This window comes from Camelina sativa, chromosome 7 (genome assembly GCF_030686135.1).
Source record: "Camelina sativa cultivar CO46 ecotype springtype chromosome 7, ASM3068613v1".
Taxonomy (NCBI): Eukaryota; Viridiplantae; Streptophyta; class Magnoliopsida; order Brassicales; family Brassicaceae; genus Camelina; species Camelina sativa.
The window spans coordinates 32,559,580-32,585,531 of NC_141886.1; the positions used below are offsets into that span (position 1 = coordinate 32,559,580).

The 25,952-nt window shown below is 35.1% G+C and overlaps 3 protein-coding genes, 3 long non-coding RNA genes and 2 pseudogenes across 8 annotated transcripts; 4 read left to right on the plus strand and 4 right to left on the minus strand.

Annotated features, from left to right (window-relative positions):
* The first annotated feature begins 208 nt into the window (after positions 1-208).
* Positions 209-779, plus strand: LOC109125564 (uncharacterized). Its single transcript, XR_002032670.2, has 3 exons — positions 209-408; positions 514-608; positions 712-779. It is a non-coding gene; the product is annotated as an uncharacterized LOC109125564 (long non-coding RNA).
* A 2,525-nt stretch (positions 780-3,304) lies between these two features.
* On the plus strand, positions 3,305-3,919 carry LOC104703666 (cyclin-dependent protein kinase inhibitor SMR15 pseudogene; annotated as a pseudogene).
* A 1,176-nt stretch (positions 3,920-5,095) lies between these two features.
* On the plus strand, positions 5,096-6,563 carry LOC104703668 (uncharacterized). Its single transcript, XR_754227.3, has 4 exons — positions 5,096-5,146; positions 5,257-5,413; positions 6,124-6,185; positions 6,288-6,563. It is a non-coding gene; the product is annotated as an uncharacterized LOC104703668 (long non-coding RNA).
* A 2,900-nt stretch (positions 6,564-9,463) lies between these two features.
* LOC104703669 (protein trichome birefringence-like 2) lies at positions 9,464-12,281 on the minus strand. Its single transcript, XM_010419720.2, has 5 exons — positions 10,913-12,281; positions 10,556-10,748; positions 10,258-10,451; positions 10,012-10,170; positions 9,464-9,932 (listed from the first exon to the last, which is right to left on the minus strand). The coding sequence occupies exons 1-5, from the start codon at positions 11,659-11,661 to the stop codon at positions 9,590-9,592; spliced, it is 1,638 nt and encodes a 545-aa protein (XP_010418022.1). The 5' UTR covers positions 11,662-12,281; the 3' UTR covers positions 9,464-9,589.
* Positions 12,282-12,852: 571 nt separating this feature from the next.
* Positions 12,853-17,317, minus strand: LOC104703670 (protein CLAVATA3 INSENSITIVE RECEPTOR KINASE 1). Of its 2 annotated transcripts, none has more exons than XM_010419721.3 (11): positions 16,042-17,317; positions 15,505-15,634; positions 15,337-15,408; positions 15,109-15,252; positions 14,934-15,005; positions 14,773-14,832; positions 14,583-14,680; positions 14,354-14,500; positions 13,938-14,279; positions 13,456-13,847; positions 12,853-13,365 (listed from the first exon to the last, which is right to left on the minus strand). In XM_010419721.3, the coding sequence occupies exons 1-11, from the start codon at positions 16,151-16,153 to the stop codon at positions 13,024-13,026; spliced, it is 1,911 nt and encodes a 636-aa protein (XP_010418023.1). In that variant the 5' UTR covers positions 16,154-17,317; the 3' UTR covers positions 12,853-13,023. The 2 variants fall into 2 exon arrangements, with proteins under 2 accessions (XP_010418023.1, XP_010418025.1); XM_010419723.3 differs by having other exon boundaries at positions 14,354-14,491; positions 16,042-17,074.
* Positions 17,318-19,098: 1,781 nt separating this feature from the next.
* LOC147941951 (uncharacterized) lies at positions 19,099-20,341 on the plus strand. Its single transcript, XR_015562653.1, has 2 exons — positions 19,099-19,237; positions 20,094-20,341. It is a non-coding gene; the product is annotated as an uncharacterized LOC147941951 (long non-coding RNA).
* A 314-nt stretch (positions 20,342-20,655) lies between these two features.
* On the minus strand, positions 20,656-23,754 carry LOC104703671 (ATP-citrate synthase alpha chain protein 2). The gene is made up of 13 exons (XM_010419724.2): positions 23,466-23,754; positions 23,036-23,141; positions 22,739-22,915; positions 22,492-22,653; positions 22,323-22,403; positions 22,198-22,249; positions 21,975-22,089; positions 21,774-21,855; positions 21,605-21,700; positions 21,389-21,490; positions 21,166-21,282; positions 20,957-21,073; positions 20,656-20,874 (listed from the first exon to the last, which is right to left on the minus strand). The coding sequence occupies exons 2-13, from the start codon at positions 23,132-23,134 to the stop codon at positions 20,803-20,805; spliced, it is 1,272 nt and encodes a 423-aa protein (XP_010418026.1). The 5' UTR covers positions 23,135-23,141; positions 23,466-23,754; the 3' UTR covers positions 20,656-20,802.
* A 442-nt stretch (positions 23,755-24,196) lies between these two features.
* Positions 24,197-25,913, minus strand: LOC104705148 (uncharacterized; annotated as a pseudogene). Its single transcript, XR_015562654.1, has one exon. The product of XR_015562654.1 is annotated as an uncharacterized LOC104705148 (transcript).
* Between the last annotated feature and the right edge of the window lie 39 nt (positions 25,914-25,952).

Below are 25,952 nucleotides of genomic sequence, written 5' to 3' on the forward strand. Positions count from 1 at the left end.
GAAATGTAAAGTAAAGGCAAAATGAGTTTTATACCAAATAGGGAAAAAGTTATCCACTAAGAGTATTCACCTAAAAGCATATGCCTGGATCTTCTACTAAGCTCCTTTCTTGTCTTGTACTCGGCTTCTCATGTCTACAAGTTTTTATTGTTACAACCGAATTATCTTTTCGTTTCCTTAGATATGTTTATATGTATCTCCAGATAATCGCCCTTAGAAGAGCAAAGAGGAGGAACATGGAACGTTTGGTTTTGGCATGTGGTGGAGAAGCTGTGAACTCCCTTGATGACTTGACCCCTGATTCTCTTGGTTGGGCTGGACTTGTATATGAGCATGTTGTTGGAGAGGAAAAGTATACATTGGTCGAGCAAGTGAAGAATCCTCATTCATGTACTATCCTCATAAAAGGTACAAAGACCAAAACTTTTATCTCTTGGCAGCTAAGGTCTATTTTGCTTATTTTTATACGCCTGGTCACTGATCATCTATGATTTAAATTTGTTTTTGTAATAGGGCCTAACGACCACACTATTGCTCAAATTAAAGACGCTGTCCGTGATGGTTTATGATCAGTTAAGAATACATTAGAAGATGAGTGTGTCGTATTAGTAAGTACCTTCTTGTCTACAAGGATTAAATATATTGCTACTTCAGTGTGATTGTTTCGGTTTTGGGTGCTTGTGGTTTATTGACATTTGTCTCTTTCCATAGGGAGCTGGAGCTTTTGAAGTTGCAGCAAGACAACACTTAATCAATGAAGTCAAGAAAATCGTTCAAGGGGTAAGTATTAAAGTAAATTTCCTTTGCTCCAGTTCTTGTTTTTTTCCGATTGCTAATGTTAATTGTGGGCAAATTGCAGCGTCCTCAACTCGGTATTGAAGCTTTTGCCAACGACCTTCTCGTGGTGGCCAAGACACTCGCCGAAAATGTTGGACTTGACACTCAAGACGTTATCATTTCTCTAACGGTATTATACTTGTGTTTTCCTCTTCTGACACTATCGATTATGCTCTAATTAACATACGATCTGTCTTTGGATATGCATGTCTGGTCTCTAGAGATATTAAAATTTTTTAATGAGAATTTCGATATATCTTACATTATCTTTTATCTGCAGATTTTTGGATTACAATGGCAAATCCATTGTATCTTGTGAGGTTGACTGCAACGACAATACCAATTGATGGGTATGTACACTAAGTCTATTCTCGCAATTAATACCAACTGTTTAGATTTGTGTATTTAATAATTTGGAAAGCTAGAGCACTTCTGGTGGAAATTCAAGTACACAATATTTTCATCCTCTAGTGAGGTTATTTTCAATGCATGTAATCCCTAATTAATCATCTGTTTTGTGTCGTCTGTGTTTTTCCAGGGAAGGAAGAAGCATTATACGTAGTTAAGTCTTACAGTTTTCATATTGTTTGTGGATTTGGGGTTAATTTCAATTGAGGTGAACCGTAGCCACTAAGCTTTCTTAGCTGGACTTATGTATCATTTAAGTATTTAGAGAAAATAATCATTTTTCATTTGACTTGATCACAAATAAAACTAATAGAGTGAGAAAACGGTCCAAATATTCAAGTCTTAACCATCCTTGTCCAGTGGTATCGAATCTCTTCAAAATTCTGATCAAGTTGGTATTGGAACTCTTTGTTCCCATCCTCAATCTAGATATCCAAGTAAGCCCTTTCATCTTGATGCCTAATGTCTTCCTAAATTTTAGTTGTTGTCATTTCACTAGAACATATATATTTGATTATTGATTCCATGTCTCAGTGAGATAATATAAAATTTATTGTTATTACTAATATCCTGTTTTTAATGTAAGAAATTTAAATGAAATTTATTTTTAAATCTATTTGCAGACAGAATATTTTTATACATTTTTTTCAAAAAAACAAACAAATAAATGTTCTAGAAATCACATGAATCTTGTAAATAGAATTTCAGTATAAGGCCTTCACCTCATGTCTTGTTCTTCAAAAATGAGAGGCATATATTTGTTTGATTTAATTATAGTTTTAAACAATATGATTTATATTACAACTTATATGTATTATTAAATAAAAAATTTCTGAAGAAAATCCCGCGGCGTAGCGCAGGTGTCAACCTAGTTCAAAGTAATAAGTGCAAATTAAATTCACATGGCTTAGAGTCACGCGTTTCGTCCGGATCCCTATTTTTGAGTATTTTTGTAGTATATATATTGTTGTGTTCACTCACTCTTCAATCGTTTCATCAATGTATAATTCATTTAGAGTGAGTTCTGGGCGTTTAACACGTCCTGGTTATTACTTATTACAGATGTATAACTATATAACGTTTCTCTAATTTGTAACGTTAGAACCGATGGTCTTAAGTGTTCACAAACGGTGATTTCATCATTAATTGTGTAATTAATCTTTTTAGTTCAGACTGTTCAGTTCTAAGGTCTAACAATAAGACCGGTCTAATTACATAACTTCGACCAACGTCAGAAAATCATTAGGTAGAGCACTTTTTAGCTGACTACATCTTTTTGCACCAACCTTTACAATATTTTATAACCTTTTCAAAGTTCAAACTGTAAAGAATAAATTTATGATTGAATATAAAGTGATCTTAGTTTTTCATGTTAACAGCATGTATATCACAAAACTATTTGCATGAATTACTCGAATATTTCAGCATTTATTATTATTATTCCATTATCATAATAGAGAGAACTTGTTTTGTTATTCTGAAGACTCTATAATAGAACGGATGATTCTACAATTTAGGGTATTGTTCATAGCAATTTGGAAATAGAATAAGATCGATGCATGTTGTAAGTGAGACATATAAGGAGCATTTGATGTATGTTGTGTCAACATTTTGTTAAAATTTATGCTCGGTTGATTGCCTTACACAAAAAGTGTGTGAACATGAAGTTCTTCATTCATTTTTCTAACATATACAACTATACAAGTCATTCGGTTTAGGATTGGTTCCGATTGCCGAGCCTATTCCTACCGAATATAAGAAGACTGGGGGAATTATCTTTTTCTTCCTGCCTTTAAAATAAAAGGATTCTTTCATGCAGTATACGAGTATTTTAAACCTCACTCTCACATTTAACGAAGATACAATGTACCCTCAATTTCCACTATCTCTTTGTTCTTTCAATGTTACGATAATAAATATTAATATATACGATACTATGAATTTTGAAAGAGAGAGAAAAAAGTAAGCAAACTGAATCGACAACGAAACAATCTCGGTTGTCTTAAAGTCGCTATTGAGTATTGACTATAAGACCATCTTCTCTCATTCACATGTTCCACTCTGTTCACATTCTCATTCGTTCCAAACTAATCTTAACCAAAACCAATTCTTAAACTATTTCATTATTTCCATTTCCCCTGTTTCTCTCAAAACCCCATACGATAACCTAATAATGGGACTTTCCGACAAGACTCACCACCACTTGGACGGCAAATTTGGCGAAACAACAGAAGCAAAGAAATGGGTAATTACCGAAATCTCCTTGCGTTCTCCGATGAAGCCGACGATTAGCCTCTCCTCCTCTGCCTTAGACAACCCGGAAGACGAAGATCACCTGTGTCCAACGACTCCAACAGCGGCTTCCTTTAGAATACCGAAGGCGTTTACGTGTCCTCCGGCGCCTAAGAAAAGGAAAACGTCATTGAAGTTTAGTTACGGCGGCGGCGCTAGAGAGCTCTTCTCTCCACCGGATCTTGAAACCGTCTTCTTACACAGAACTACTTAATTTCTGATTTCTCGACTCTCTTTCTAACCTTTTTAGGTTTTCTTAAAAATAACTTGAGATATTTCTTCATTACTTTAATTAGCTTTTTATTAAGTGTTTGATTCGTTGTTTTTCATTTTTACACTGGGAAAAAAATTGTTAGGAGTTAGGACCCTGACAAAAGTTAGTGAGCGATGTTCATGTACAACTTTGTTTCCAACTGATGAATCCATAATTAATAACATAATTTTCTTGATATATACTCCATAAAAATGTAGTATTGGAGTATAATTTTCTTGATATATATATACTCCAATAATCTTGATATAATATAATATATTTTTATCAAAATTCTGCATTAAAATGTGAAACGGCACTAATTAATTACTAAACAAAATTTAAGTTCTAAAACCACACCTTTTTGAAATAGAGAGAGTAATATATAGAGCTAAGCTAAAAACAGAAGTGGCATTTTAAGCTATTTTTCAACATTCCTTAAAGCTTTTTTGGTGCCACCATAAAACTATTTGTAGGGTGAGAAACTTTCACGTGTCTTCAATGGTGTTGGAAGCATATGCTAACAGTTTGGGGGCAGAGAAAGGGTTTAATTTGCTGGCTGCAACTTCGTAATCGACTTGGCTAAAGTTGTGGCGGAATTAAAGGATTCAGAAGAGTGCCCATTTCTTGGTGTTTTATTGCATGAGATCCGACATTTTCAAAAATCTTTTTTCCCCCAGGTGAAAGGATACTCACACTCCACGTGAACTGAATTTATGTGATCATTCTCTTTCTAAGTTTGCTGTTTCCTTACCTTCAATACCAGATTTTGTTTTTGATGTAATTCGTATTTGTCTTTCAAGCCTTGCAGAGGAAATAGAGATTTTCGAAATTTTTTTGAAAAGAATAGTTAACACCCAATAATTACCCAACTCACCCATAGATAATATAGGAATTGTGGTCTTTCAAAATAGAATATTTGCATGCACGTGTTTTGTAGCATCTCAAGATCGGTTCGACACTTCGACTAAGATCGATATTGCTCAAATAATAAATTGAATCGCACTATCTCAATATAGAACACTCGACGATGACAACAAATCATCCAAACGTTATTCTCCAAATGCAATGCATATACATAGTTCGTTGTAACTAGCAAAAAGAAGAAGTATTGTCGAAGAGTCACAAAAACATCATCTAAATATACTTCACTACCGCAAACAATACAAAGTCAAAGGACTTAGCCTACCGCATTAGACTATCCTCATTGGTAGTCCTTAGATGTTTCTTAGTAAATTTCTTAGGTATAGTTTTTAATTGTTAATAAAACAAAAGCTTAAGGATTGAAAGAAACGATTCTTATTTTAGGATCAAAAGAAACGTTTCTTGGTGGACAGGTGGCGCGATGAGATTAATTTGGTAAATTTTATTTGGCATTTCTCTTTCTTTTTCTTGTGTTCTCTCTTCTCTATCTCGCTCTGTCGAAGGCAAAGGCGATTCCCATTGAATTTTTTCTTCTCTTCCAATAGATTTTTTTCTTCTCTTCCAATTGATTCCCACGTCTGATTCTCCATGGATTCGGCGTCGATTTGGTTCCGGTGAAGCAGACGGCATTTGATTCCGGTGAAGATCGATCTGTCGAAACCCTAATATTTGGGGAAGATTCAAGCACTTCGATTGCGTTAGGTAATTGACTCAATCTTAATTTATTTATGTATTTGCGCGTTATTTGCGAGTTAGAAGAGTTTTATTTGTGAGTTAGAAGAGTTTTATTTGCGAGTTAGAAGAGTTTCATCAATTGTTTGTTTTGTATGTTTATAAATCATAGATATAGGATTCGTTTTTGTTTAAATTTCATGGGTTTTGAGTCCATATAAGTCTGCTTGGAAGTAATTGAAAAAGTGAGAAATGATGCATATGATCCGATTAGTCAAGAGTGTAGAACTCTGTATTTGGTTAGATGGTTGGTTGATTCTGAGTTTTTGTGTTTGTTTTATGAGTGTTATGAGTTGATCTATGTAATAGTCCGAGTGCTTTATGAGTATTATGAGTTATAGTTTCATTGTTTTGATATGTATCGAACTTTGTGGTTCATTGTTTTGATATTATGAGTTATAGTTTCATTGTTTTGATATGTATTCAAACTCTGTAAACCAGCCTATGTGGTTCATTACCAGCCTATGTGGTTCATAAGCAAACTGTAAATTGTTTTTTTATAGTCGGATTGAGTTAGTAGTTGGTTGTTGTGTCTTTAATGGATGTCTTTACACAATTGGTATTAAGACTCATGTACTTGTATTTATGCTTTAATGGATGTCTTTACACAGTTAGTTTCATTACACAGTTAGTTTCATTACTAACCATTTCTTGTTTCTTGTTTTGTGAGTTTCTTTTAGTTGAGCTCAAGCAAGTCACAGTTAAGGCGACAAGGAAACAACATTTCAACCAACCGAAAGAGGTAAATATACACCTAACTGGTTAGAAACCAATTGATTGCTTTGTTTGTTTGATGTGTAAGCGAATGTCTAATTTCTTGTTTGTCTAATGCTTTTGTTAACAGAACAAGGAACACATGGGGCGATATATATATGACTCTGCTTTCTCGGGAAGTAATGGTTATCTGGTTGACGAAGAATCTAGCCATCGGCTATATGATAACATTTTTCTTACTCGGTATTGTATATATCACATGCTTTTGTTTTTTGCTACTCGTTCAATAACCATCAGCTGTTCACATGTGAACATATCACATGATATTGTTTTTTTCCTACACAATATGATTGTTGAAAATGAACGAGATGGATACACTCAAGCTGACGTTTCTGATTTCCCACAAGGAGATGGTGTGGATCTTTCATATTCTATCAATATGGCTTCAAATATCAGCAATGTGCTGAATGGTCAAATAATAATTCGTGATAGAGAATCGCATCACCAATTGAAACATGATTTAGTTGAACATTTATGGACTAAATTTGGGTATTAAATTTGTTTCATGTTTAATTAAATATGTTTCTATGTTTTATTTCATGTTGTGTGTTTTGTTTTTGTTTTTTAATGTTTTGTGTTTTAATTTTAAATGTTGTATGTTATTTTATGTTTTTATTATTAAAATATGTTTCTATGATATATAAAATAATTTTGAATATTTAAGTTATTAATTATTATTTTACTATATTTATTACTAAGAAACACTTAAACTTGGTTCTACCAATAATCAACAAAATTTTCCTTTTCTCTTAACAAAGTTTCTTCTCCCCTTTTTATTATTAAAAATTGTCTTAAGAAACAACTAAGAAACACACTAACGAGGATAGTCTTAGAGCATTTCCATCACTAGTTTCTTAATATTAGTTTATTACAAATGAGATCATACAAATATTATTATGTTGCACAAAAAACAAACAAATATTATTATTTAATTTAATGGGTTGATTGAATAGTGTAAGAACTCTTTTCAGAGTTATACCACCTCTAATGGAGGGTTATTATTTTTAAACTCTTATTATTATTATTATTGTTCAGAACTCTTATTATTTTTTATCATTAGATTTTGCATTTTTAAAATAAAAACCTTTTGAAGGTTATTAGGAAATTAATAAAATAAATAAACATATTGGGATTCTTATTTATCAGAAAATGTTATTTTCAAAAAAAATATTTTAAGTAGAATTTAATTAGCTTAAATGTTTAAACAATTTCTATTTTATGAATTAGGAAATTATTACATTTCATAAATTTTTAAACATACAAAACATAAAGCATATTAATAATTAAAAGTACAAACCATAAATGGAAAAAAATATTTGTAATATATTAAATCTATCTCTTAAGTTTACTATATAAGAATTGTCCTCTTAAGTTTATTAAACAAGAGGTGTCCCCCAGTATAAGAAGTCGACTTGTTTTGGGTTTGAGACTGTGTTTATGGAAAAAAATTATGAATCAGTTGGAATGTATTTGGATGAGGAATTTCTATGGTTTGACGGATTGCTATGGTATTCGACACCATAGGCATGGTTTTGAGAAAAAAAAATGTAAGATTTTGGCTTATAATAAAAAAAAATCTAACAGTGATAAAAAATTATGAGAACTGAATAGAATAGATAATTCATATTTCATGTATGTGAGACAGACATGAGATCAATTAAAAATTCTTAAACTGACTTTGATTACATTTACATAGAAATCATGTAAATATCTAAATTTAACTACGGCATTGAGTATTGTTGTAAATAGTTATTTTAAGTTTAAATTTTTTTTATTATATGATTGATAGTGGATGTGGGTGATCATTATCTGAAACTACAATTCGTTGAGCTATAAAAGTGCAAGTTATATAATAAGTCATGGTTTACATTATGATTATTATACTTTTTTTGTTTTGTCTTTTATGTAAATAAAATAAGATAAGAGCAACAAAAGTATTTAATTAATCTTTGTAAAGATTATTGTTAATTTTATAATGGTTTTGCAATAAATTGAGACAATTATAAAATAAGAGCAACTCGTTGATGCATCCCATCCTTAGCAATTCGGTAGATCTGGACCTGGGATTCTTGTTCAACATCACTATCTTCATCGGTAACATCTTCCTCTCTGCACAAGATAAAAACGACATCATTGGCGTCCATGAAGTAGACCGGTTGATCAAAGTAATGGTGAGCATGCACTGGTGGAAGGTCGGGAGTGGACACACTGAAAGTTCTGCTTCAATACACAGTAGTTTCACCAGCAGTGAGTGGTGTGTAGAGACCCAAACATCAATATCTCTAGTGTCTACACCCTAATGTAACCAGGACAATCTATCACCTTTGTAAACGACAGAGAATTGGTATGATCCGGATGGTAATCAAGATCCACTAGGAGAGAACAGATGGGATCAAAAACTTCCTTGGAGAAGTCAAATGACTGGATGAACACGGGTTTGGGGGGCACTCTCACTGACTTAGCAAGCCAATACATGTTCCCTTTCAAACACAGTCCTGGTGACGACTTCTCCAAGCGCTAATCTAAAGTAGCAGCCTTCCTCCTCCAAGTTGTAGTATCAAAAATTTCTATATGTTGCTCATAGAACTTCTCAACAATGTTCTTTTGTCCAGGCAAATCCACATCCACATTCAAATCCAAATCCTTGGGAAACAAATCCACAAATCTCAATACTTTGAACTGGCCACGCTTATGGTATCCAATACCATAGAAATCTCTCGGCTTAATCTATTGCAATTGCTTCATTATAGGATTCCATAAACACAGTCTCAACCCCAGAACTTGCATGTTGTTGTGTTGACATAAGAAAACCCCATCACAGTGAACAAGACAATTTACCATACTTCCATGTGGCAACGGTTGTGGAACTGGCCAAGATCTAACTACACCGGTCTCACTGAATTGGCCAATTAAATCATCCAAATAAGTTTTAATTGGGTTATGTAAAAACTGTTTAACTTCTCTTTTTACCCAAAAAAAAAAAAAGACAAATTCAATAAATTTATTTTTCTTTAGGTAACCTATTTGGAAGTCAAAGCTTACTTCTTCTTTTGTTATCTTCAAATAAAAGATGAATTTAAAACTTGACTGAATTTTATGAATTATGATAATTCTGTATTTTTGTTTTTGAATTACAAATTACAACATTTTCATGCGGTTATCATCAAAAACTTAAAGCTGGTAAACAAAACATTTTTCTTTTAAATACCACTATTTTGTACTAACTAATTAAATTACTGTAAGACGTCATACAAAATTATTTTTATAAGTGAAAATGTGATATTTGGGTCAGAGTGATACAAATAAAGGATATTTCATTTGGTGCATTTTTACTCTACTCTACACAACAGTAAACAATACAAAAACAGAGCACTACCACTTAGACGCGAGCCCGGCCTTTAACAGTGATACATACAAGAGCTGGTTCCATGTGTCCGGTACACCAGGCAAACACCAATGGCTACAATCTTGGTGGCTCACGGCCTTTCTTTTCTCCCTTTCCGTCTTGTACACCATTCTATATATTGACGGATGACCATCTTTTCTGAAATCCGTTAGTCGACTTATGTTCATGTACACCACCGGAGTTTTCATTGTATCACGGAGAATATACTCGAGAGCTCTCATCTTCGAAGGATACTTTGCCAAGTACTTCGTGTTAAAAATCGGTTCTGTTTCTTTATGGCATTGTCCTCCTGAATTCCATGGCCCTCCTCTGTAAAATAACACCAGTTCAATACGGTCAAGAACACGTTTTGCAGTAAATAAAAAGTGTTTTTTCGATTGAGAATTACCTGAAGTGTGTTACAGAGTACCCTCTAAATATGACATGGGTGTGATTCCGATCGATGTTCTTATCCACCCATTTCGCCCAAGTAGTGAGAGCTCGTTTATAAGCTTCGAGAACCTTAAGCCTCGGGTACACAACGTTACCTTCTTGGTAATAGTTTTCTCTGCATAAAGAACATCAAAATCGTTGTTAACTAATAAATACACGACTAGGGCTTCTTGTTCAAGTTCTCTGTTTTGTTAACTCATACCCTAGCTTCGTTTTGTCATGAGTCCACCAATGACCGGTGTTGAAAATCAGTATATCAGCATCTCGATACATTGATGTCGTCTTGTCCATCATATCCAACCTTAAAGTCTCCAATTTTGTCCCGTTCACGCCTTTGAAACTTGATTCCCTAACAAAAAAGGGCGAGCCAACGAAATCCACAGTGCAATTATAGTCCTGCAAGAAAAGGTGAAAGATCCCAAAAACATCAAGCAAACATATGCATTGCTGCAGCTTTTAGAAATGGTACTACACATCCCGCAAGAAAACCAATATCTCACCTCGAATCTGAAAGCGTAAAACCCTTTTTTCTTGAACTCTCTTCTCCCTGAAATCTCATACACTCGTTTCTTGTCTTTGAGGCTATGTCGAAGAATGCAAACAAGAGATTCCCACATGTTCCGGTTAATCGAATCTCCCACAAATACCAGCTTCTTCCCTCTTAGCTTCTCCAAAAAATCAGTTCCATTCAACCTTTACATTCCAACACAGAGATACCATCATTGTACTACTCATCAGACAAACCTAACTAGCAATCTAATCATTTCAGAACTCATTTCACTAAAAACCTCAATCAAAATCTCGTTACATACTCAAAACCTAATTATTATTATCAAGAACCACCAAGAATCATTTACCTGGGGATGTCACACCCATTTGGTTGCCATCTCCATTTAACATAAGCATCATCAGGTCTTCCATTAGCGTGACAGTTGAAATCTCTGTCTATATACGGACAAGAACCAGATGGGTAATACGGCATTGTCTCATCATCAGCTCTCACCCAACTACCGTCGTAGATATCACAATCCTCAAACGAACCTCTGGTTCGATCTGTAACCACAGAGCCATTCTCGTTACTTGTGTTTGCAGGCACAAATCTACCTCCCAAATCAGATACCAAGCTCGAGCTGTTCGCCACACTTGTTGTAGCATTTACTTCGAGGGTATTTTGGTCATCTGCCAAACTCGAGTTCGTCGTAACTGTTTCTCCAGATCTTTGTCCAGAACCAAAGCTTGGAACTTTACCGTCTTCAGACAAAGTCGTGTTCTTCGAACTAGCATCGCTTGTTTCTTCAGATCTTTGTTCGGGAACAAAGGTTGGAACTTTGACATCTGGGACCGTGTCGGTGAGATTTACTACTTGAGGCTTCTCGTCAACTTGCTTCACAGAAGAAGAAGAAGAAGAAGAAGATGGGTTAAGATTGGAGCTTTTGAGACCTTGAAGCAGAGGAGAGACGAAGGGGACATTGAAGGAGGAACTAGTAAGGGAGAGAAGTGTGACGAGAAGGAGAGAAGCAGCCACTCCTAAACCGAATCTGGTCAAGATGTTTCTTCTAGAAGATAGAATCTGGTCTGGGAACAAGAGTTTCTTAGACGAATCCATCTTCTTTGGTTGGTTCGAATTCAAATTAGAGTAGACAAAACATGGAGAGACTTGGAGAAGAAACCTTAAAAACAAAAATAACAACAATGGTAATTCTGGTTATTAGATTTTTGGATTCAGATGAGACTTGAGAGAGTTTGGGGGAAAGAAACGGTTTGCTCTCGAAGATAACGATTTCAGTTTAAAACCACCATTTAATGAAGTTGTTAATGAATGTATAGCTTTTTAAAAAAATCAATAATTAGGAAATAATGTAGCTCTAAACTTTTAAAATCAAATTATTAGTCAAAGAATGAAAACTTTAGTTTCCAAAACTGACACTTTTGATTACATTCCCAAATCTAAAACATCCACAATATAAATTAAAAATATGTCCTATGACTCTATGAGGGGGATATGGCTATGATATTACTACGAATTAAGTAGGGATTATAAAATAGTGCTAATTTGTTAGTAGTATAACTTTAATTACTAGTATTAATTCCCTTAAAATAATTTTCTAAGTGTAATTAGAAAGTTAATGTGGATCGTGGTAAAGGACCAAAAAATACGTGCAGAGTGGCACCGACTGTATCTAACCACACGTGTCATAAAAAGGAGTCACGAGACTTTGGACCGACATCATTCTCGTTAACTACGAATACGATTGCTTATAGCCGCGTGATCTTCTTAACGGTCTCATGTGTGGTCTGAAGCTGTAAGTGCACGCCTTCTGTCGTGACTGTGGAAATAGAATCCACGTTTACGACTCTTACTTGGCCCATATTTGTTCATGTATGTAGTGGAGAGTACAAAAAGACCATCCTAATTCTTATGTTCGGTGGTTTTGTCGTGTGTGTGTGTAAGTGTGAGGCAAAGTTGTAAAGTATATTCTTGGATTAAACACTTTGACCGGATTTAATTCGATTCGCTTGGACCAGGTCCTCTTTTAACCGATATGATTCGGTTTAGGAATATTAACTTTGGTTATGGATGAATGTAATTTTTTTTTTTTTTGGTTTACTCAGTTCAAATTTCTAGGGTTTTGATTTTGGCAAAAATGAAAGTTAGAATTTTTGTTCAATTTGATAATTTGGCTTCGGTTTATCATTTTGATTTAAGATTTATAGACAATTCGGTTCGATTTTTATTTACGAATTAGTTCAGCTAGATTTTTATGCCCTTTCTAAGTCCAAAATTTAAAGATTGATGTGTCAGGCTAATCAACATTTTCTATTGCATTTAATATAGATATTTTTTTTTACATAAAAATTACACTCAACTCCACATTTTATATCAACATTTATAAAAAGACAAAAAAAACAAAACAAAAACCCAAGAAAAGAAAAAAAATGAAAACAAGAAAAAAGTGTTACATAATCATCATCTAGGACCTGAGAGTTCAATGGCTTCTACTACAAGAGACGATTCCTGGATATAATCTGAGTAATACCTTACACGAGGAGATGAACTCATCATCCCCGGTGGCAACGGCGGTGGTTGCGACTCCCCAGTACCGTTCTGCGTCGCTTCCCATCTCTCAGCCAAGCCGTCGCCTTCAAGCATTTTCATAACTTCTGACATTTTTGGTCGATGAGATGGATTGAACTGAGTGCATAGAAGCGCCACCTGAACGATTTCTTCGAGCTCTACTCTATCAAACTTGTCATTAAGTTCTTTGTCTATTAGTTGCTTTAGTTTCCCTTCTTGATGCAGCTTCTTCACCTGCCATTTTTCAAACAATCTTATTTCGTCAGACACATAAACAAAACCAGAATAGGAAGTGAATCAAGAAACAGAGAAAAAGGGGCTTACCCAGTCAAGCATTACACCTTTCTGGTGTGAGGAGCGGCCAAAGTCAAGAGCTTTCTGACCAGTAATGAGCTCAAGGAGAAGTATACCAAAGCCAAACACATCGGTCTTCTCTGAGGACTGACCCGTAGATAAGTACTCCGGTGCAATGTGGCCTACGGTTCCACGAACTGCAGTTGTGACGTGTGAGTCCCTATGGTCTAGAAGCTTAGCTAACCCGAAATCACCAACAACTGCTTCAAAGTCCTCATCCAACAGAATGTTAGCCGCTTTCACATCTCGGTGTATAATCTTTGGGTCGCACTGCTCGTGTAGGTACACTAGTCCTCTAGCTGTCCCAACCGCTATCTTCTTCCTTCTAGACCAGTCTAATGCTGGCTCTCCCCGGATATTATCTAAACAAAAAATGCAGCAAGACTGAACTATTACAAACATGCAAAAGGGCGCAAAGAGATTAACAAATATTGTTTTGGAAACTGCATTACCTTTTAAGCGTGATGCGACGCTCCCATTTGGCATGTAAGGGTAGACTAATATTCTCTCCTGGTTGCTACTACAGAAACCGCGGAGCCTGAGGAGATTTCGATGAAGAGCCAAACTTATAGTCTCTACTTCTGTCTGAAACTGGACTTCTCCACCCGCAATGTTACAGTCTTTGAGACGTTTCACAGCTACCAAGGATCCATCACTTAGATGGCCTTTGTACACAATCCCATATCCGCCTCTTCCAAGAATGTTCTTCGAGTTGAAATGATTGGTCGCGGATCTAAGCTCTTTGAATGTATATCTCTTCAAGTGTCCTAAACTCACCTCTGGATCATATTGTTCTGCAAGAAGAAGAAACTGTTAGTTTTCCAGGCACAAGATGATGCAAAGCTGAGAAAATTTTCAAGATACTGACCATTAACGTCAAAAAATATTTGCTTGTTACGCCGATATCTCCACCAAAGAAACATTCCACTTGTAAAGAAAACAAAAAATGCTGCACTGAAGCTTGCGGCGAATGCAAGAGCAACGTGATGGCTATTGGTATGAGTTCCTGATTCATCTAAAACAACCAAAGGAGTAAGCGAAAAGGTCCATTGACGCAGAAGAAGAATAGGGATCCATGAGAAGCAGACGGCTAATACCTGGTGGACCATCTTGTGGAAGTGTGAGAGGCTCAGGAAAGACAGCAGAACAGTTTGAAACAGGTTTAGGGCCACAGATTAACGCATTTCCAATTACCCTTTCGTCCAAGAAACAAAACAAATACGATGGTGAATCTTAGTTTCACTTCAATGGATAGATAAGTTCTTGGATAACTCTAGTAAAACTTACTTGAAAGTTCTGGCAGAAACTTTTGGTAACGAACCACTAAGATTGTTATATGAAATGTCACTGCACATTAAGAATCAATAACAAATAGGTTACTAAATCTTCTTCCAATGTATTTTATTTTGGACTGTGAACAATAGAAAAAGCAAAGTTTAGAGACATACACTAGAGTGAGTCCCTCAATCTTGGATAGAGACTCAGGGCAAGTTCCTGTAAGACTGTTATTGTTTAACCGCCTGAAAATGGAAGTGAACAAGAACGGAACAACAAAACAGTGAGACTTAAACTGGAATATTTGTAAACAAAAGAATCATTGTGAAACCGTAAAGGAGCACTCACAAGTAATTCAAGTTCTTGAGTTCTCCAAGTGAGGCCGGTATCTCCCTGGTGAATGAATTGTTCGAAAGATCAAGTGTCTGAAGCTTCTCCAACCTCCCAATCGTTTCGGGAATTGGACCAGTGATTGCATTGTTTTGCAACAACCTACACCACAAAACCTTTAAGCTCAACAAGAAGCAAAACTTAAGAACAAGAATCAAAACATAGCAAAGAACTAAAATAACTTACACAGATTGTAGATGGGTGAGGTTTCCGATTCTAGGAGACAATGTACCAGACAAGCTTTGGCTAGGAAGTCCCCTGTTTAGTCAAGAAAACAAAACAAGTCTCAGAGATCTCTCCGGTCTTTTGTGTCTTGTGTAATAGAAAGAGAGAGAGAGAAAAGAGAAGACTCACAACATAGAGACATAGCCATCAGTGCAACTAACCATTCTCCAACTACAAGGATCAACAGAATTCACATCCCAATTCTCAAGAACATTGTACGGATCATTCAATTCATTCTTCACAGCCACCAAAGCCGTCACTGCTCATTTCAGACAAACAAAAAGAAAGAAACTTTAGAGACTGATAGAACAAATCTAGCCTCAAAACTCATATGAATTCTCTTATCCATCCCTAAAGCTGCATTTTTTTTGAAATTGAAATCTCATCCAAGAAAAAAACCCAGTACCCCTTATAAATGAACTATCTGCAGGACTGTTACACAGAGAAAGAAGTAAAACTTGAGTTGCTATTGGGTACAGTTTGAGATATGAGTCTGGTGAGCATTTAAAGCTGTGACATTTATTATCCACTAAAGAAAACAAAAGGAACCCAATCCACTCCACACACAAACAAACATTCACCAGAATTTTCGGAACAACTAAGAAAAAAGATGATAAATTCACAGAGAAAACTCCAATCTGAGATGTCTCACAGAAGAAGACTAACCTTCATAGTTTACACCAGTAGGAGAAAGTGTAGCAGTAGAGACATCAAGGAACAATACCAAAACCAAAAACCCTAATCTCCAAACCACCAATCTTACACCATCCATGACCATATCCCTCTTCTTAAAGCAATCAACTTTGGTCAGGGAAAAAAAAAACACAAAGCTTCAGTAAACCCACCAACTCATCTTTCTCTCTCCCATATCTAAAAAAGCCTTAGCCTTTTTGTCTATTTTCAGACACAAAAACTACTTTGAGGCAATCTCACTCTTTTTTTCCAGTAATGGAACCTCTCCCTTCTTTTTTGTCTCTGAATCCTAATCAAATGAAGTGAATAGAGAAGACCCAAATTGAAAAAATGACGTCTTGCAAAACACTCAGCTTTAGGAGAGAGAGAATTTTCGAAAGAAGCATTAAGAGAATGAGTGCTAAACGAGCAGTGACAAGAGAGAGAAGTAATAAAGTAAGAAGAGAGAATTCTCCCGAGAAACCAAGCAAACAAAACCACCAAAATGCTCTGAAAGTCTGAGAATTTTTTCCTAGAGATCTGAGAAACAAAGCTGAGCTATTGAGGAGTGATACTAATGCCCTCTTGGTTTCATTTTAATCATTTTTGTTACTTTTGTAGTAATTATTGAATAACTACTAATCTCTCCCCTCTCTCTCTATAACATTCTTTCAAATGGTTTGTTTCTAATTTCCACGCCACTCTTACCAAATCATCTAATCTCATCTGCCTACTCTCTCACATTATTCTCACCACCACTAGAAGAAAAAAGAAAATAAAAAGGAATTAAAAATTAAAAAAAAAAAGGTAATCAAAAGGAAAGGGACCAAACAAGCATAAATCCAAAATGAAAATGCCAAAAAATCCACAAACACACACAGAAAGATACTGACAGAATAACAAGAAAAGAAGAGACACTCTGTTTTTCTACCTTTTTCTTTTTTAATTATATCAAAAATTACTGTAAGGGAAATAAAATAGTACTTTTTTAATATGTTTTCATGATTTTCAGTTTGAATTCTTTTTCATTGTTTTTGCTTTCGGACAGGTATTTCAAGAAAACTCTTTTTGATATACAAAAATGTGATTAGATTGAAGAGATGGGTCAGAGAGAAAGATAAAAGAAAAAAACATAAGTAAGAACAAGGACCTTTGTCTCTCTCTCTCATCTTTTTTTTTTTTTTTGCTTTTTAGAAAAAGTTACAGAGGAAAAAAAAAGGTCCCTTTTGTTGGGCAGATCACGTTCATGGCTCTGTCTCCTATCTTTGTTGGCTTTTTCGGGCTTCAATTATTTTTTTTATCCCTTTTTGAGTTTTTTTTGGTTACAAAGAGAATTATCATTTCTAATATACACTTTTTAAAAAGATAACTTCACTTTACTTACGAAAATATTAGCGTAGACGATATTGGTTTTATACGAGTTATATTTCACCAAGTTTTATGTTTTGCATATTTCACCAAGTATTATGTTTTGCCTACTCGGGATGGCTAATTTTGTTGGTAAGAAGAACTTGGGAGGACTAATTTTTGGGTAAGAACGTGGGATAGTAATAGATATTGCGATCTCCTTTCACCCGACTCGATGAAACAAAAAATATACCAGAGGCCAGAACTATAAGTAAAAAATGGGCCATGCATGGTCAATATATGAATGGGCTATGCTCAATAAAATTAAAAAATGGTCCAAATTTGATGAGCCATGTCTAAATCCGGATTTATCAAAGACTATGATCAAAGGCCACTTCTACATCGAGTCTGAATCGGATGCATTATTTTGTTTTCGAATTAACCGAATGTGTCCCATACTCACATTATTGGTATAACTCTAGATGAACCAATCTGCATGTTGGTATAACAACACATTACGTTCGAGTAAATTGTATTTCATGGTATCAGAGCTTTACGTTTCTTCAACAATTCATGTGTAATCTCTTATCATATAGATAAAACAAATGCAGTAATTACGACCTCATAATATATCTTCTTCAATCTTAAGCAATTGTAGAAAGAAAAAAAATAGAACATTTAATTAACATTCTTGTGGTAGAGAAACGTCAAGAACATGAGAGAAATTAAAAAAGAGATATAAAAGTCATGATGAAAAGCCTTCCATAAGCTTCAAACTCACATCCTCGACATGGTCTAGAAAAGTGTAAAGGAGGGAATAACGCTTAAAAGCTTCCAATCCTTGTATTTCGACTCTTCTGATTGTGTTCGTCTCGGTATTGTAGTAGAAAACGTAGAAAGGTGTGGATTGATAGGAAAATGAAAACACAATTTCGTTTGTCCGAGTCACTCCAACAACGCGTAAAATTGCGTCTTCCCCTCCAACAATATTATACTTATGCGCCGACCATTCATGCTTTTCCGCATCTTCTAGAACCCACAACCAAATACGTGTACTTCTCTTGAAATACAACATGAGTGGACCACATAAGTTAAACTAAATTTCAAATTTAGAATTATATATTCTAAAATCATTTGAAAGTAATAAATTAGTTTGAAAATATATACTAAATAATAAAGTTAAAAATTATCTTAAAAGAAGAAAAATAATAATTAGGGCTAAAATTTCATAAATATTATTCCCTCTGTATTAGAAGAGATGATGTTTTAGAAATTTATCTTGTATCACAAAAATTGATTTTCTATATTTTTTTATTAATTAATTATATGAAATTGTAGATCTCAAGATTCATTAATTGAGAATTTAAAATTTTGATGAACTACTATTGATTAAAAGTTATAAGAAATATGTTACTATAAATACAAATACATTTATGACTAAACATTGATTATTTTCTTAATCTTTGTGAAAATCTTAGAAAATTATCTTTTCTAATACAGAGGGAGTATCAAACATATATAACTGTAAGTTTAAAAAGCACAACCATCAAATTTATGAATTTAATATACAAATTTAGTATCCAATCATATTTATAATAAAAATTGGATACTAAATTTGTTGCTTTAAAAACAAAATCCAAAAATCATAAAAAAATTTACTACTATTCTTAAAAAAAAAATATTACTACCATTCAAGGTATAGAAGTTTGACTTTGTGTGTATATATATATATAGGCATGTTCCAAAAAATAAAATAAAAACCATTCAAACAAAATGGCTTTGTCAAAGTTTCAACTTGCAGCCCTTTTGTTCATCACATATTCTCTCCTATTTACTTCTCAAGGTAAACATCTTATTCATTTTTGTTCTCTCTCTTGTTTTTGCTTAGTTCTCTATAAAATCTCATTTTCACTTGAAAGTGTTATACACATAATTAACAAACATCATCTATGTATTAATAGAGAAGCACTCTCACAACAAAAGTTGAGGTGTCACGTTCACATAACTCTTTTACATTTTTTAATAAATGTTATTACTTCTCATTGTTATTTACATAAATATGCCGCTAAAATATTATGAGCCAATGTTTTTTCTATTAGTTTTTAAAAATGAAAGATTTAATTAACTATTAAATCCGAAAATGTATTTAATTATCAGTTTCATAACCTATTTACTTATTAAAAGTAAATTACATTTCACAAACAAGAAAAAAAATTATTCATTTATTTATCACTTTTATCATTTTTCTCATTGCATTTTAAACTTAAGATTAGTTTAAATTAAATCAATTAGTTAAAAAATATTGCTTTATATATTTAATGGTATAGTGATATAGATAATAATGTGAAACATAAAATATGTGAATTTGATTTTTAGATTCACAAAAAGACATCAAAACTTTCTACACCACCTTGAAATTCTTTTCCAAGTTCAAATATTTCACGGGTGACACGTATTTTATAGAATATAAATGCAAATTTGAATAAACGAAAACTTTACTTACATATTTTGTTTTATACAAACAAATTTTAAATCTCAAATAATAATTTTATTCATAATATTTTATTTAAATCGATTTATTCCGCACATTGGAGGTTGGTACCTAGTATGATTTTATTGTTCTAACAACAAGTCACCCACGTACAAATTGTATAGTACACTACTAATGATCACTTTGTGTTTTGGGTGGAAATTGATAGTATTAAAGGCAGACGATATCAGACCTGGAGTGTGTAATTTTAGAGGTTCATGCCACATTGACGACGACTGTAGGAAACGATGTGGCCCGCCTAAGTTCCCAGATGATACTACGGGTATGTGCATGGGCAATCCTCTTGGTACCGGAGATCTCTGTTGTTGTAGTTTTGGTACTTAAAATATTAATATCATCATTGTAACTAATATCATCATCATTATAATAAAGTGGAGTACAATATCATTTCTACAATTTACCAGCACCGCAAGATTCTCTCTCGTACCATCTGAAATTCTAAACTTATTTATTATATTTATTTTTGATTTTCGATTTTTTGTTGGACCCATCTCACAAATGGTTATGTTTGTGGAGAGGAAAACTCAATGGTAGAATTAGCACAAGACCAAAAAAAAAATGAATAACCCAAACATAATGTAACTCTCTGTAGACCTTTACACTCATAAGCCACACCTAATCGACCAACTCCCAAGTCCTATCAGCGTGAAATACATTTCTCCTTGTTCTTTTTCTAAGTCAAGAAGATGATACTAATTACTAAAGTCAAAAAGAAAATGCTTGTTTATTATTTATGAATATAGTAAGAAACATATAATTAGAGAGGTGAAGAAACATCATATTCCAAACACAAGTCTCAAACTCATTAATATACGTTAAGAGTATTATAAAAGTAACTGATAAAGAGTGAAAAAGGCTTATGCAGCCGCGGTGATGTACTGGATTGCCTCCTTGCAGATACCTGTCATTGTTGCTTCAGGACCATACACCTTAAAAATCAAACAGACATGTAAAATCAGCTAGAAACGGGTTTAAATGTGTTGAGTTTTATTCGTTGTGTTGTATATATACCTCGATGGGGACACCGATTTCATCTCCAAGTGATCTCATTTTAGCAAGTCCCTTTTGGTAGTTTGGTCCTCCTCTCCTCACAAATATATGCATCCTTGCTGCTTTTAGCTTTGCTTCCTGTGTAAAAGGTTAAAGAAAAAGCTTATCTATACTTTATAGTCGAGGGCAACAAATGGCATGTGGATGAATCTACTCTCTTCTTGCTTTACCTTTTCCTTGAGAGCTCGGATTATGCCATTGAAAGTAGCAGCAACGTCGGTGAAGTTAGCAATTCCACCTCCGATAACCAGAGCTCTGCTTTTTCCATCTGGATTCGCTGTAGCACACTGAAGAATTGGGAATAGTCACAGTATTTTATAGTCAGAAGTGCCATTATGTTGGGTTGGTTTCAAACGTTTTAATGTGAAAGGAGAAAACAAAGAGGCATCTTACATCGATAACGACTCTCGCATACTGCAAAACCTCTTCTTCTTTGGGTGCTCCACTGTATTCAGCATAATTTCCAAGCTCAGATGCATACCCGAGATCTCCAACCTGGATATAACATTTTAGACCTCAGTTTAGAGGCGAAGGCTTGCAAGGAGATAAAAATGCAGGAGATTCTCAGTGTTGATTAAGCATGTACGGATCTTTCATGTAAAAACATACAGTATCGGCATAGATGACACTTGCCCCTCCTCCAGCTACCATAGTCCAAATCCTTCCCTCGGGATTCAGAACAGTGAACTTCAAAGATGCACTTGTCTGCATATAGGAAAGGGTCATAAGTCATAGAGAAACTTGTGTTTCCAAGTTCTACACAGATTGGTAATGATACCTTCTCATCTAGACCGTGGATGAAGCTCTCTGTTGAACTCATCACTCTTCCAAATGGCATAGGGAACTCAATGTCACCCCACCTGGAAAAATGTGTGAGGTTAAGCATATTGCTTGAAGACAGCAGAAGGAAGGCTTATCATGCCTCTTCTTGAAGCTCTTGACTTCGAAAAGTTGAAAAAAGTGGAAGAGTGAAACTTACTTCTTAAAGTTTTTGAAAGCAGCAGTGTCATCAAGCTCGCCCCTCATATCCAGAGGGTAAGGCTTTCCTTCAACCAATGTGAAAGGATTCATCTCCAAGAAAGTGAAATCAAGATCTAGAACCCAAGAAAAAAAGAAAAGAATAAAAAAGCAGTTATTAAATCAGAGTTCATCACTGTAAATCTTCTTTGACTTGTGTGTAGAATCAGTCACATTTGGCATACCTTCAAATAGGGTAAAAATAACTTGAATGAAATCTTCAAGTTCCCCTTTGATCTGTACGTGGAATATTAGTAAGTCGAAACTGCAAGTAGTTTGTTCAATACAAAATTTCAGTTCTCTAAAGTACCTCTAGAGGAAGGGTTGCAACAAGAGGTGCACAAATCTCAGATGTCAGGGAAGCACCTGTCGGTATAGATATGGTCTTGACCTATAGAAAGCGAACTCAACTTTTCAGCTTTACGGTTTGAGAAAAACTGACACTAGGAGGATATCAAAGAAATAGCATCCAAAAATACCTTGTCCCAGTTCTCTTCAATGTCAATTCCTCCGCACTCCGAGAAGCTTATGCTGCAGCCAAGTCTATCAGAAACAATATTAAGATAAAACTCCTCATTGTGTGGGATAAATGGTTCAACAATGAATGTTGTAATTGGTCCTTTGCATCCACTCATCTCTACCTGTAGATGATAATAGATTAGACAAAGCTAAAACTGTTCAAACCACAGGGAAGGAAACAACAAACAAGCTAAAGAAAAAGGTTACCTCTTTGCCCAAACGTTCATTCACAAAAGTTGCAACATCAGCGAAATCTAAATTCAAGGCAACCAAACCACTCTTGCCACGCTTTCCAAACAGCATATCAGGTTTGACCACAAGCTTCTCGGATGAGAGCCAAGGTTCCCTCTCAACCAACTCATTGAGATCAGTCTCTTGGTTAATCTAAAACACACACACAAACAGATTATATGAATACAAGAGTTAACACAACAGAACTGAGTCATGTCGGAGAAACCAATGCAGTGAAGTAAAGACAAGATTTTTTGTTAATGGATCTCTAACCTGAACGGATCTGATAGGTAACTCTTGACCAGAAAGCCTTTTGAAGTGTTCTTTCACCAGTCTCTTTGAGTCGTACTCTCTGATCTTCTTGCGAGCCATAACGAAACTAAACCCAAACAAAAAAAAAAAATTAACAGATCCAGGTACAGTGAACAAACACACAAAATCGGAATCAGATCGTTAAAACTATTCAATTAGAGTGTAATGACGATTCGAGAAACTAACGAATTCGAATGGATCAAACGAATTAGAGATGTAAGGGTTAACAAATGAACATCATATAAAACACACAATGGCACACGAGAAGAGACAGAGACAGGAGTGTCAACACGAATTTAGTCTACGATTCCAGATGAAACAGAGCTATGGAGACGGATCAGAGGAGAGGAAGAAGAAGAAGAGATCGATGAAAATGGCGGATCTTACTTACCGTTGAGAGAGGAACTAGGAAGAAGGAAGCAGAGGTAAGCTACAGCTTTTGGTAGTTCGAACAAAATCGATACCTCTTCTGCAGCTTAAGGATCGTTTTTTTTATATTTAAACATTAATCATTTTTTTTTAATTATAAAAAAAGAAAACAGAGTATTACTAATTAATCAGTCCAATTACAGCTTTGAAATATGTCATCAGTCAGTCATAAATGTTAATTCTATTTTTCCGAAATTTAAATCATACTTTGTTCATTTGTCAAAACAATAATAAAAAATAAATAAGTAGCTGTAAAACCTTTAGAGTTACTCTTTCATCATAAAGGCTTGGTGATCTTTGTTCGTCCATAGAAGCTACACCTAACGTGTAAGCAAACGTTTCACCATCTTTATTTGTTTCATAATTTTATATTCCAGGCAATATTTTCGTATCAATTCCTATTTCATCTCCATTGAAGGTATGAGATTGTTAGCAAAATCACAGGCTGAATGAAGTGTAGGTTATGGCCCTTAAGGTTTAACTTCTAGATTCTTTGAACAACTCAACTCATTTGGTACCATTTCAATTCCTTCATCAAAATTTCAAGAAAATTAATCGACTGAAAGATATACTTGCTGATGGAGATGAAACACATACCACTGACAAGTCTCTTACCGGATGAATATTAGAGCCTCGGATATAAGACCCATCCACTGAGCAAGAATTTCATCTTTAATAACAGATGTGTTATTCACTATAAACACTTTTTTCAATAGGCATTTAAGGAACTAAAGGAAGCTGCAATAAAGGAAAGATGCAATTCACAAAACATCTTTTTTTATTTATTAACAAGTCACAAAACATCTTAGGCCAAATAATAAACAGTAAGCATCCCTTACAAAAATTTTGTAAACGAGCCGTGCTTTTTTAACTGGAGAGCTGAATGGGGAAAGAGTATCAGACAGAGACCTGGCCTTCTTAACAGGAGGGATGAATTGGGATAGAAGAGTGTCCGACAGAGACTGTGATTTGTTGACCTGAGCTGGAGGAGACAGAGCGCAACAAGAAACAGTTCGCTTAATGCGAAGCATTTCTCTGTAGCTATCTTCGTTTCCATGCTCACTTTCCAATTCATGCCACTTCTGCCACACTTGAGGGTCTGCAAACTGTGATGCATACTTGTAGACTGCACGAGCTCGATCAACTTCTCCCATGCTTTTCTCAAGCTCTGCAAATCTGATGCACATCATCTTCACATCATTCTCTGGAAGCCCGGATGATGATTCTATGGCTTCTTGGAATATCTCCCTTGTTTTGGGAATACCAAACCTCTCTGCTGCACTAGCTATGTATATCCCATACATTTCAAGCTTCTTCTCATATTCCACTTTTCTTGTGGCTTCTTTGTAAACTCCCATGGCCCTCTTCGCCAGACCATAATCTTCTTCAAATTTTGCGTACTCAAGGTACAATTGAGCAGCATCAGATGAACTTACCATCAAAACAGCATTCTCAAACAACTCTCTCACCCGCTCCACCTTTGTCTTACCATGTCGCTTTACAAACTTTTTGAGATACGTTACCCATATGTCTTTGACATGAGGATACTTAAACATCTTCACACCTCTTTCATACACCTTGAACGACTCTTCAAAGTAGTTTTTTCCCTCGAGAAGCTGAGCATAGTTCAATATAATCTGAGGTGTGGCTATCTTTAATTCCAGTATCTTCTCGTACACTGATCTCGTGGATTCCAGTGTCCCTACACTTTCTTCTAAATCAACGTAAAGTGACCACAGCCTCAGGGACTTATGTAGCTTTAGCTGGACTGGTTCTGCTTCATTCCCACTGGCAGCCACTCTGTTTCTGACTTCTACCGATGGTGCAGCTGTAGCACGCCTCATCAGCTCTAAAGCTCCTTTGAAATTCTTATGCCTCAACTCCATCTCTGCCCACTCACACCACACACAAGCCAAATGATCCACGGTTTTGTAGTTAACTTGGACAGCCTTGTCAAAAACCACTCTTGCGTTAACCAAATCGTTATGGGATTCGTACAACTTGACAAAAGCAACCCACAACGTGTGAGGAGACTTACCAACTGCTTTCATAGGATCCACAGTCCTCACAGCTTCTGTATAAGTCAGTATCTGCTTCTCTACGTCTCCCTCAAAAAACTTAACTCTACGACGCCATTGTTCAACGTTGTGTGGGTTCTGCCTCAAGAGAACACTGTTTGCAAGTGCGGGTCTTCTCTTCATCAGTTCCTACAAACGAGCCAATCTCAGATCAACATCATTACCATCGTTCAACCAACACCCACGCAATATTTTCCTCTGCATCTCTTCTAAAGACAGTGCCGTCTAATGCCATTGCGTTACTACCATCACCAGATCTCATCTCGACAGGATACCTCTTTGATCTTCATCTATGTTGAGACTTATATGCCTATCTTCTTACGTTGACCTATCTATCGGCTTCTTGGCTAAATTGGAAAACCTAGTTTAGA

Bases quoted from the DNA above. Each gene is read 5' to 3' on its own strand.
- LOC104703669 (XM_010419720.2), bottom strand. From the start codon at position 11,661: ATGGATTCGTCTAAGAAACTCTTGTTCCCAGACCAGATTCTATCTTCT. The intron at 10,749-10,912 runs GTAAATGATTCT...TGGAATGTAAAG, and splicing joins AATGGGTGTGACATCCCCAG to GTTGAATGGAACTGATTTTT. The intron at 10,452-10,555 runs GTGAGATATTGG...CTTTTCTTGCAG, and splicing joins TTTACGCTTTCAGATTCGAG to GACTATAATTGCACTGTGGA.
- LOC104703670 (XM_010419721.3), bottom strand. From the start codon at position 16,153: ATGGTCATGGATGGTGTAAGATTGGTGGTTTGGAGATTAGGGTTTTTG. The intron at 14,681-14,772 runs GTAAGTTTTACT...CTTGGACGAAAG, and splicing joins GTTTCTGCCAGAACTTTCAA to GGTAATTGGAAATGCGTTAA. The intron at 14,280-14,353 runs GTCAGTATCTTG...TTCTTCTTGCAG, and splicing joins AATATTTTTTGACGTTAATG to AACAATATGATCCAGAGGTG.
- LOC104703671 (XM_010419724.2), bottom strand. From the start codon at position 23,134: ATGGCTCGCAAGAAGATCAGAGAGTACGACTCAAAGAGACTGGTGAAA. The intron at 21,491-21,604 runs GTATGTTTTTAC...TGTTATATCCAG, and splicing joins GTGTCATCTATGCCGATACT to GTTGGAGATCTCGGGTATGC. The intron at 21,074-21,165 runs GTAAAGCAAGAA...CCTTTTACACAG, and splicing joins TCCGAGCTCTCAAGGAAAAG to GAAGCAAAGCTAAAAGCAGC.